The following is an 11,209-nucleotide window of genomic DNA, read 5'->3' as shown; positions in this document are numbered from 1 at the left end:
CTAATCATTTCTCTTTCTTCCACTGTAAACAAGATTCCTAAAATAGACTGCAATTCCATTCAGGTGTAAATATTCAGTCCCAATAACTGATCTAGTTTCTCTGCTACCCCAATATGATCTTCTAGCATCTTGCCCATTTCTTTCTTAAATTCCCTAAAGTCCCCAGTGTTCAGGGGACCACTCACGTAACCAATAGGTCCCTGTCCTGGGGCCAGATTTGCCATTGGAACCTCTCTAAGAGGGTATAATCTATCTTCCCTTCCTGCTCCCTCGTCCTCTTTGTCACTTTCTTCCTCCTGTGCCTTTCTGCCTCTAGTTCTGTGTGCTACTGGCTCGTCCTGAATAGGGGGTGCATCGGGGACCAGGGGCTGGACAGGCTGGCCAGGCTGTCTGTATGGGGGTGGGAGGTGATCTAACGAGTCCCATGGCTTTATCTGGTCCCTTCTTGCTGCCTGTCCTTTAGATTGCAAAGGGTATAATGAATAACTTTCTTTTTCCTGCCTTTGAACTATAAATTCACCCCCCCACTTTTAGAAGCCACAAAGCAGCATATTCACTTTCCTCCTGGTTAAAACATTCTTTTGAACTCACATATAGATTTAAAACTTGACAAATCCAATCCTCAAATGATCCAAACTCTGGCCAGTACAAATTATTTGCACAAATCTTTTCTTTAGTCCACTCACACATACAGTACTGTATAATTTTCTGCTTACTTTTTCTCTTTGGGATTCCCTTGTACCCCAGTATTGTAACACTATCCCCAGGGGGCTGTCCTGAGGAATTTCGCTCCCCTTCTTGGAACCCCCTCTCGGTTCCCAGGCACACTGGGTTCTTGCAAATTTTTCTCACACTTCACAACCCCTGGGTCAGAGATTTTACTTTTCCTCTGACCCATCTCTGGCAGCAACAGCTCCCTTGCTCTCTCTCGCTCGTTCTGCGGTTCAACTCCTTCGCTTAATATACACCATCTCACTTCTTTTGCCAACCACTTGTTTCCCACCTAATTCCTTCTTTTCCTTTTATTCTCTCCCCAAATTCTCTTTCTGGCCACTCTCCACAATCCTTCTTAATCACGTAGTGAAACTTTCATCTATTATCCTCCCAACAGATAGTTGAACCTGACTCGTTCACTCCCTTCTTAAATCACTTCTCCGAGCATCAGCTCCCTTCGCACAGACTTTTCCTGTGAGTTCTCAGGCTGGGACTTTCCCTCATGGTCCCTCCGGGGGTATTCACTTGCTTTCCCCATTCAGACCTTCCTCACACACAAGCACACAGCCGCCCTCTTTACCCAACCCCATGGTGCTCACACAGCCCCGTTTTCACACAGGGTTCTTGTGCACAAGACGTTTTACGGGCACCTTTCCCTTTCTGCCGGCATTCCCACAGGAGCCTTCTTCTGGCACACCTCCTTGTAGCGAGCTTCTTTTGCTTATGCTTTATTTTAATTAGGAACTCCTTCTCCAAGAGAGCCTGATCTAGCCTCGGGACCACCTTAACAACTGGTGGGGAGCTCCTTCCCAAAACTAGCCACTCTTCACTTGGACTGGAGTTCCCGGGTTTCGGCACCAAATTGTTATGAATGATGTTATATTTTTCCAATTTATCAAGCGACAAGATCAAATTTAATAGTAACAAAATGAATACAATCAAAGTATTGGAGATGACAATTAAAGTATTGGAGATGAAACAATCAAAGTGCATATATTTAAGAATATACAAAATTTGGCAGTAAGTAATTCAGTATAATTGAGGTTCGTATAAAGCATAAGCAAAACTGACCGGGGGTACAGGGAGGGGCTCCCATTCCTCACGTACCAAAGCATCCAGGCTAACAATCCCACTTATTGACTGTAGGCTACAGAAGTTTCCAGAAAACTCCTCCTAGTTTCTATTCCTAAAATCTCCATCACTGTGTGTACGGTGCATGCTCTACTAATGGGTTAGGGGGTCTCTCATCCTTTTGAGGGTCTTATTTCTGATGAAGGCTCATCATCTTCATCAGTGACCGAGGTGTGACCCGCAGGTAGCGCAGGCGCCCTGTGTGACTGAGCAGATGTTTTCCATAACAAGACTTTAATTGAGTCCCATGCTTGGAATCATTCCATTTTTGCCCATTTCAAGGTCAAAACTTTCTATTTCTAGATGCTGCTTGTCAGACCTACGTCCTTCTACTATTCTTGTTTGACTTTCTTCTAACCTCCTTCTTCGACTCCCAACATCTGGAAGATGTCCTTTGCCCTGTCTCACCCATCTCCCCCCTCACTCTGTAACAATTGTCTTCCATTGATCTAAATACAATTTTGTTAATATAGTTACAACTTAATTAGCACGAATCACATTTATCACAGTGATAAAGAAATTCCTCCACAATCATTTAATCTCTCTTTGGGCTGACACCACCATCTTTGCTCAGCCCAGCTCCAGAGCAGCAACACATGCAAACACGACACAATTATTTGTGGGCTAGGGAAGGACAGCCACGTGCAAACAATCTCTGTACCAAAGTACCCCTCAAGTCTTGTGCTCAGTTTTGAACCTCTTGCTGCAAGAAAGGCATCAAGGGGCTGGAGTGTGTCCAGGGAAGGGCAATGGAGCTGGGGAAGGGTCTGGAGAACAAGTCTGATGAGGAGCAGCTGAGGGAGCTGGGGAGATTCAGCCTGAAGAAAAGGAGCTCAAGGGGGACCTTCTCACTCTCCACAACTCCCTGACAGGAGGGTGGAGCCAGGTGGGGTGAGTGTCTTTCCCAGGTAACAAGTAACAGAGGAAATGGCCTCAAGCTGTATAACAGGTTTAGATTGGGCATTAGGTGAAATTTCTTTACTGAAAGGATAGTCAGGCATTGAAACACGCTGTCTAGGGCAGTGATCAAGTCACTACCCCTGGAGGTGTTCAAAAGGTGTGTGGGTGTGGCATTTTGAAACATGGTTTAGTGGTGGGCTTAATAGTGCTGGGGTAACAGTTGGACTCAATGATCTCAGACATATTTTCCAACCTGAACAATAATGTGATTCTAAGTTTTTGCTGAGCACGATGAGTGAGAATGAGTGAGATGAGTATTCCACCAGGCAGAACGATACTGAGAGGAAGGACAGCCCCATCTTCTGGAAGCTGAGGTGATTGAAGCTCCTGCCCGATTTTGGCAAGAGATTCGAAGCAAGAAGCCTGCTTTGGGGTGGGTTTCTGCTGTAAACTCAGCAGCAAGGTGCCACTGGCATATGTGCTGTCCTCACCACGAGCTGGCCTGCTCGTGTCAGTAAGCTCTGAGCAAGCTCTGTATGAACTCACCGCCTGGCCCTAAAGGATTGGCAGAACAGGAAACTCTTTCAAAGGTGTCTAAGGACTTGATGTTGATGTTTGAATTTCCCTTTCATATTGCTGCAGCGTTTTTGTCCAGGTGCTTTATCCCTGCAGCACAAAGCTGTCATTTATTTGTAGTCAGAGATTTTGTGCTTTTGAAATTAAAGCCAAGGCAGACAGAAAATAAAAGTATTCCAAGACACTTTAATGCATTAGGCAAGTGTTAATTAGGGGAAGCTGCGTCTTTCCAGCCCTTACGGGGAAGCATATCTTGTGTAAAAATAATTCAGAAAAGGGCAAAGCTGTTCTGCCTAGTGAGATTTTTGGTTCTCCACAGTTTGAGGAAAACACAAAATGTACTCATCAGTGGAAAAAGTTATAACACAGTGAGAATAACTTAGAAGGAGCTGATGGGGTCCAAGGCCAATGCAGAATGCGTGGCCACAGCTGGGAAAGCAGCATCCTTGCTCAGGCAGGCACACAAGCAAGAAAATGGGCTGAGAAAACATGGCAGGGTTATTGAGGGAGCTCCTGTGGTCACAGTCCTACCTGTGAAATGGCTTCTGCCTGCTCACGGCCTGTGATCACAGGAGCAAGCAGAGTGTTATCTCACCCTCTTCCCAGGAGCTTCTGGGAACCAGCTCCTGGAGCAGCAACTGGCAGTGATGGTTATTGAAAAATACACTCATGAAGCTGCATCTGGAGCTGGCCACATTTTCCTGCCAGTTTTCAGCAAATTGTGTACTTGGAAGAACTATGGAAAAAAATCTACCAAGAATCAGTGAATATGACTCCTTAGGTGAAACTGTCTCCCACTTATTATCCAGCTCAGCAAATGTTAATGCCCTATCCCTGAATTCAAATTCCCATCAGAGCCATTGTCTGTCCCCAGACAATGGCCTTCTTTGCCCTGGTAAACACAGAAAATGGGCATTTTCTCAGAGGATGTAAATTTGGCTTTTTAGACAACCCCTCCACACACACACACACACACACAATGAGAAATCTTTCCAATAATCTGGGAAAGTATTATCAAACAAAACCTTTTCTGCTAAAGGGGAAACACTTTGCCCAAACCACTGAGATGCTAAGGGACAACACATTACTTTAATATTATCTTAAATGAAGAAAATTAGATGTCCTTGGATTTAATTTTACCAGTATACATACCTTCCACTGATTTTCTGACTTTATTTTAAAAGAGTGATTCATGCATTTAGCTTTTGGTTAATTTTAAACTTATTTTAGGAGTCATAATAAATCTCACTTTGGAAGAGCAGAATGATTAATTTCTCAACTACATTTTTGCTTTGAAGTGTCTGTTGGCGGTTAATAAAATAAGTCCTTTTACGTTTTCTTCAAAGTGACAAAACACAAATACACGTGGATGCTTTGGGCCAAAGGAGGGGGCTGAAAACCTGTCTGGCAGTGGGAATTTAGCTGAAAGGAGGAGGGGAGCTGCTGCCTCACCACTCTGAGGAAAAGTGCTGCATTTGTGCAGCCAAAACCGCTGCGTGTGGAGGCAATGGGAAATTTGGGACTGGATCTGCAGAGATCCTGATTTAGAGGGTGGAGTCTTGGGCAATGAACATTACATTTTGTTAGAAAACCACTCGTGTTTTCACAGCGCAGATTTCATAAACCTGATGTCTGTCTGACTGAAAGTTAAGTGCCTTACAGCCCTTCCCTCAGTGTTTGCTCAGTGGTGAATACTGCACTAGGCTCTGTGTCCAGCTCACAGCTGCTTTTGGAGTCTGTCTAGAAACACTCATGCCTCTGAGACATGGAGAAACGTGCAGGCTCAGAGGAGCAAACTGCCAGCTGGCAGAGCTGGGCAGCCACCCTTGGAAGCCATTGGTTCAGGCTGGCTGAGGATGAGCCTCAGATGCTCAGCACTGAGGTTTTTTACAAAGACCGCAGTCAGAGCAGAATGCCGAACTCAGGTGCTGGTGCTCTGGACCACTGCAGTAGTGCAAAGGTCCTCCCACCCTTGGGGAAGCATTTCACCAGGAACATTGATGCTACCAAGCAATTTCCATGCTAAGTTAGCATCTGTGTTGCCATCATGGCACAGAAGAGGGGAGAAGGGAGAAAAAAATCAAAGTAGATTGGAATTGAGCAAGGGATACGCCATGGAAGGAGTTCTCTCTGGAAGATAAAATTCTCAAAACCAAAAATCTTTATTTTGCTAAAATATTTCACATTTCTTTTAGGGAGAGTCCTATTTTGCTGTTACACTTCAGTCACTCGTTTTCTTTGCAGTGTCCTAACTTGCAGTCTGATTGCTGGCTCTGCTTGTTTTCTTCCATTTTGCATCACCCCCACAAAAGAAAGGATCACCACACAAAAGAAACAGCTGAAGAGGGGAGTAGATAAAGTCAGCAAGTACTTTGTGAGCAATTCCCACCCTTTATTCATCGGTAGATGTGATTTGGGCTAGGCAAATGATTGGAAATGTTTGTTTCCCTCTCCCCTGCTCAGGGTGCTTTAACAAGACGAGGAAACAACTAGAGACGGGGAAGATTGATGTTCTGGAGGGGGCAAGCACGTCTACAGCCATTCACTTGTTATGCTTCTCCAGGACCAGAGTGGAATACATAAACCTCTGGCTCCAGCTAGAGGCCACTCACGGCTGGGTTTCTAAGCTGAACAGAGCTCTCCTTAGGAAGTATCACTCTGCTCTGTTAAGGTGTGTGATACAATAGGCCCAATATCTCAAGAAGACCAGAGAATAGAGAAATTGCTTGCTTCCCAGAAAGTGGCTCAATATCTCTCGTCTGTGAGAAGCAGAGACTAAGTGTTTTTTCTCCTTTACTTCTGTGTGCACAAACTCTCAGCTTTTTCACGTTAGTCAACAGCTTTATCTCAGCTTACTACTTGTTTTCCATTGTATTTTCTCTCCACTGTCTCACTAGGAAGGGGAGTAATAGATGGCTTACTGAGCACCTGGCATTCAGACAAGGGGAACCCACTACACCCATCTTCAAAAAGGGTAGAAAAGAGCACTCTGGAAATGATCAACATGTCAGCCTCACCTCTGTGCCTGGGAGGATCATGGAACACATCCTCCTTGAAGCTGTGCTAAGGCACATGGAGAACAGGGAGGTGATTCTGGGCAGCCAAGGCTGAGTCCTGCCTGACCCGTCCAGTGGCCTGCTATGACAGAGCAAGTACATGAAGAGACAAGGCAAGGACTCCAGGTGTCATTTATCTGGACATCTGGATAGACTTTGGCATGATCCCCACAACATCCTCTCTAAATTGGAGAGAGATGGATTTGATGCCTGGACTGTTGGACGGATAAGAAATTGCATGCATGGTCACTTCAGAGGTCAACACATCAGAGTCAGGATGGACATGAGTGACCACTGGTGTCTCTAGAGGGTGTGTTCTGGGAGCAGTGTTTCTTAAAATCTTCATTAATGTCATAGACAAAGGGATCGAGGGCATCCTCAGCAGATTTCCTGACGTCAATGAGCAGAGAGGGGCAGTTGCACACCTGAAGGATAGAATGCCAACCAGAGAGATGTGGATGTACTTGAGGAGTAGAACCAAGGCGATCTTACTTGATTTAAAAAAATAAGTAGGGGTTGCTGCACCTGGGTAAGGGTAGGCCCCAGGATACACGCAGGTGCAGGGTGGTGCATGGGTAAAAAGAGGATGGGAGCTCCTGCCTGTCCGTGTCCTGTCTGCCTGTTGGGTCTGCCCCAGGGCAGTCAGGCTGTGACTGCAGCCATGTGTCCCCCTGTGGCTGTGGCCGGCACTGCTGTCCCTGCTGCCCTGCTGCCAGAGCCCTGTCCCTGGGCAGAGCCGTTCCCTCCCCAGCACAGCCCCGTGGGTGCTCCCTGCTGCGGCCTGGCCTGGCCCCAGAGCAGGGTCCCCCTGCGGGTGGCCCCGGGGTGGCCGCGTGTCCCCAGCCGGCCGTGCCTGGGCAGCTGCCTCAGCCGTGAGGGACGCAGAGCTGCGGGAGCCCAGGGCTCTGTGCCGCCCGCACTGCAGAGCTGCCTGCTCCAGCTGGCAGGGCCTCGGCGCCCGCCCTGTGCCCTCCCGCCCCGACGGCCGTGCCGGGCCCCGCTTGCTGCCCTCATGGTGCCACTGCTGGCCCCAGGGCTCTGCCAGGCCTTCTCCAGGGACACCTTCCCGCAGCCTTTCAGTCCCTGCACGGGCCCGGCACACACCTGCAGAGGGGCTCTTTGCAAGGGCCTGCAGGGACAGCGCCAGCGCCAGTGGCTTCCCAGTGCCACAGGGAGGGCTTAGGCTGGAGACGTGCAGGACATTCTGCCCTCTGAGGCTGCTGAGGCCCTGGCCCACGCTGCCCACAGAAGCTGTGGCTGCCCCAGCCCTGGCAGTGCTCCAGGCCAGGCTGGGTGGGGCTCGGAGCATCCTGGCCTAGTGGAAGGTGTCCCTGTCCTTGGCAGCAGGGCTGCAACAAGGCAATTTCTAAGGACCCTTCCAAGCCAAGCCAGTCTGTGATTCTGTGATCAGGGGGGCCGGGGGCAGCTGGGCTTCATTTCTGATTAGAACCAGTTCAGCACTGTCAGCCTGGTTGAGTTCTAGGAGTCTATCCATGAGCCCATATCCACAGCTTGTGAGAATTACCAACACTATAGGTCTGGCTGAGATCAATAAAGTCTTGCACAATCCAGATTCTGCAATATTGTATTTTATTGAAACAAGATCAAAGCAGTCTCCAAGTTGGCACTATCTATAGACCATTAATATGGGTTGCAACAGATAGCGACACAAGATATGGCTTTACTTGTATATAAAAATAACATCATACAGGTACTATACAATATACATATGATATACAATATAAATTTTATCCCTATAATTATATATAATATCTATAGTATCTATATGACATTATAAATACATATAAATAAATATATGTATAAATACATTTACTTTATGAAAAACTTCCCAGCCAAAAATGCACTGGCAGTATTAATGTGTCTCAACAGATAGTGACACTAAATATGTGCTCTACTGTTATTATTTAAACATAATTACATATTCAACTCTCCAGAATTATTTCTTGTCAGGATAGAATAATTACATTTTTCTTGTGTTTGATATTATTTCTATAAATGCATTCTTTGTTTCATTGTATTTTACTATTCTATATGATAATTAATAAACGTATTTTTATATAATTTGTATACATGATGTAAATATCTATTAAAAAAACCATCTAGATTCTTATATATACAAAATTTCAGGTCAGCTCCAAGACAGTTTGTCCAATGTTGACCTAAAGGTGTCCCTTTTGGGGACAAGGAGAGACACTGTCCATTGACTGATGCTGGCCAAGCAGTGCTGTTTTTTCCTCTTGGTCTTTTCTGCCCTGTTTCTTTTTTCTTTTTCTGTCCCACATTCCCACTTCTTTCATACTTTAAATTTTGGCGCTTCTCAAAGGCCTGGAACAACCCCATGTTATGGGTGGGGTTTGGTGACTTTGGCCCTGCATGTACAGCATGTTTTCTCTTCACGCACATTCTCAGGAGTGGGGAAATTCCAGCAGGGCTTTATGCAGATCTGGGTGCCTTTTTTGGAAAATGTAATGATAGAAGGAGGTAGAATAAACCCTCCCGTGTTCCTCCACCTGCTGAGGCGGCAGGAGAGGCTGTGGGACCTTTGCCAGAGCCTTAGCACGCATCCTCTTCTCCTTAAAGCACCAAATTTGTACTCTGAGGTGGCTCTCTGCTGCCAGCTGCGAGCAGCACACGCACAGCGCTATGCAGGAGAATCTCTTTCAATTGTCAGGTTTGAGGACAGCTAGGAGTCGACGTTGCAGATCCAGGTACTCGCCTATGCCCTGGGAGTAGGCTACCGGATCCATGGCCAGGTGGTGGAAGAGGTTGGGTGGCTCAGCCATTTGAACATCCTGGGGCACACTGAGCTCCTCAGGAAGCCTCCAGTTGCCCACAATAAAGTGGTTGAGGCGTTTCACTTGCAGGGATAAGCGCAGGCTCTCACTGATATCAAACATTCGCCTCAGGAAATGCCTCCTGCACCACTGTGACACAGGAATGGTGTTCAGGAGGTGCATGACAATGGTTTTCATGGTGTAGGTGGAAAAGCCTATGCCCAGCTGAAGAGACGTGAATAGCTTCAGGCATTTGAGGTGCAAGCTGTCACGGGGAGCCTGCATGGCAATGTGCTGGAAGAATTTCATCTCTGCCACAGCATAAGTCTCAGGCCACAGAGTGCTTGGGGTTCTGGCATATCCAGGCTGGCTGCTCACAAAGATGTCTGAGTCACCTCTCTGCACCCCAAGCTTCATCTCAATCCGGAAGCTTTCTCTGCCATTGGTCACCTTGAATTGGCAGGAGTGTCTGGAGGGCAGCAGCATTAAATGCCAATTTTGTGACTGAGGCAAAGCTGGCCAGATTGCTCTCACCAGCTGGCAGAACCAGCGGGCAGTTTTGTGCACATCCAGGTAGGAGTCGGTGCACAGGGTGTCTAGGAGGCTGGGATCCTGATTCCTCCTCAGCTCCTCCTCGGGGTGGTGCAGGAAGCACAGCATGTTCTCACCCTGCTGCTCCTTGGTGCAGGTGCACTCCAGCTGCACGCGGACACGGAAGTTCCTCACGTGCCTCTGCTCTGCAGAGTCCAGCTCCAGGTGGAAGCTGTGGCCTCGGGGAGGAGTCATGGGGATGAGCACCTGGTACACAACATCCTGCTCACGTGGACTCCAGCCTTCAAAGGCGCTGCCCACCCCGATGGCTCCTTGCAGGACTGGGTAGAAGCTGTTTGATAAGACATGTCCAAAGTAAATTGCATAATTATCCATGAGGTTCCTTGTCCACTCGCAGCCTTTCTGCAGGTCCTGTACAGGCCACTGTATGCGTTCCATTAGAGTTCTTCCAACGTTATCGTCAAAATCATTGTCGTCTTCATGGACTGCAATTGCAAGATCACTGTTTTCTGCATTTGCAGCCTCATTGACAACTTCATTTTCAATATTATCTTCTTCATTTGCAGCAACATTAATAACTTCCCGTACATTGCCATCATCATTGCTATCTTCCTTCCGATTCTCATCATCTTCTTCTTCTGCATTTCCAACCTCTACTTCTTCATTTGCATCCCCATTTCTGACTTCCTCTTCATTTGCACCATTGTTTTCTTCTTCAGGCTCCTCTCTTCGCAGGCTCCTTTTGGACCCCATCCACCATAGGACCAAGGCAAGGACCAGGAGCCCAGCAACAGCTAAGAGCTGCAAGAGCTGCACCTGCTTCAGGGTGAGCTGCTCCACCTCCTGCTCCAACCTAATCCTCTGCCATTCCAGGTATTTTGCACGCCTTTCCATGCGCAGACGGGTTTCCTCATCCTGATCATCACCCACGAACTTCGGGTACTGGATGAGGCTTTTCAAGAGCACGAAAAGCAACACTATGGAATTCATGGTCTGCAGGAGGATGGAGAGAAGGCCTTGAGTGGGGCTGTGAGGGAGGCAAGTGGCAGTGGGGGCAGCAGGGACTGGGATCCTCAGGGGTCTGAGGGCAGGAAGGACAGGGCCCCAGACAGCTGGCAGGCAGCAATGCCTACCCACACCAGCGTGGCCTGCCCAAAGCTCTCCCATCAGGGGCTGTCCCTGCATGCAGGGGGAGAACCCAGCCCCGGGTGCAGCTTTTATGTCCCGGCCCTTGTCCCCAGCCCAGCCTCCCCTCCACGTGTGCACTCACTGCTTGCCCAAGCAATGCAGGGCCAGCGTTACCTGCTGGGCCCTTTTATACCTGCCCCCATTGTGACACGTCCCCCCGATGTCACAGGTGTCACAGCGCATCACAACGCAGCCAACCCCACCCTTTGTCCCCACCCTGCCTCAGCCACTCAGAGTGACCCCTGGGTACTGGTTCAGGCTGCTTTTGAGTGACTGTTCTTCAAAGGGCTCCCATTG

General features: G+C 47.9%; 1 protein-coding gene across 2 annotated transcripts; it reads right to left on the bottom strand.

Annotated features, from left to right (window-relative positions):
• Positions 1-8,939: 8,939 nt before the first annotated feature.
• Positions 8,940-10,714, bottom strand: LOC148220887 (inositol 1,4,5-trisphosphate receptor-interacting protein-like 1). 2 transcript variants are annotated; one of them, XM_088180874.1, is made up of 2 exons: positions 10,404-10,714; positions 8,940-10,298 (listed from the first exon to the last, which is right to left on the bottom strand). In XM_088180874.1, exons 1-2 carry the CDS (start codon positions 10,712-10,714, stop codon positions 9,059-9,061), a joined length of 1,551 nt encoding a protein of 516 aa, XP_088037000.1. In that variant the 3' UTR covers positions 8,940-9,058. The 2 variants fall into 2 exon arrangements, with proteins under 2 accessions (XP_088037000.1, XP_088037001.1); XM_088180875.1 differs by having other exon boundaries at positions 8,940-10,265; positions 10,494-10,714.
• Positions 10,715-11,209: the final 495 nt, after the last annotated feature.

The sequence above is a fragment of the Sturnus vulgaris genome, chromosome 30 (genome assembly GCF_052056855.1).
Source record: "Sturnus vulgaris isolate bStuVul1 chromosome 30, bStuVul1.hap1, whole genome shotgun sequence".
NCBI lineage: Eukaryota > Metazoa > Chordata > Aves > Passeriformes > Sturnidae > Sturnus > Sturnus vulgaris.
Note: the sequence above shows the minus strand (reverse complement) of the source record. Positions and strands in the feature narration are given on the sequence as shown.

Excerpts from the sequence above, each read along its gene's own strand:
- LOC148220887 (XM_088180874.1), bottom strand. The coding sequence starts at position 10,714 with ATGAATTCCATAGTGTTGCTTTTCGTGCTCTTGAAAAGCCTCATCCAG. Across the intron at positions 10,299-10,403 it reads GCAAATGAAGAGGAAGTCAG|TAATGTTGCTGCAAATGAAG; the intron begins AAATGGGGATGC and ends ACGGGAAGTTAT.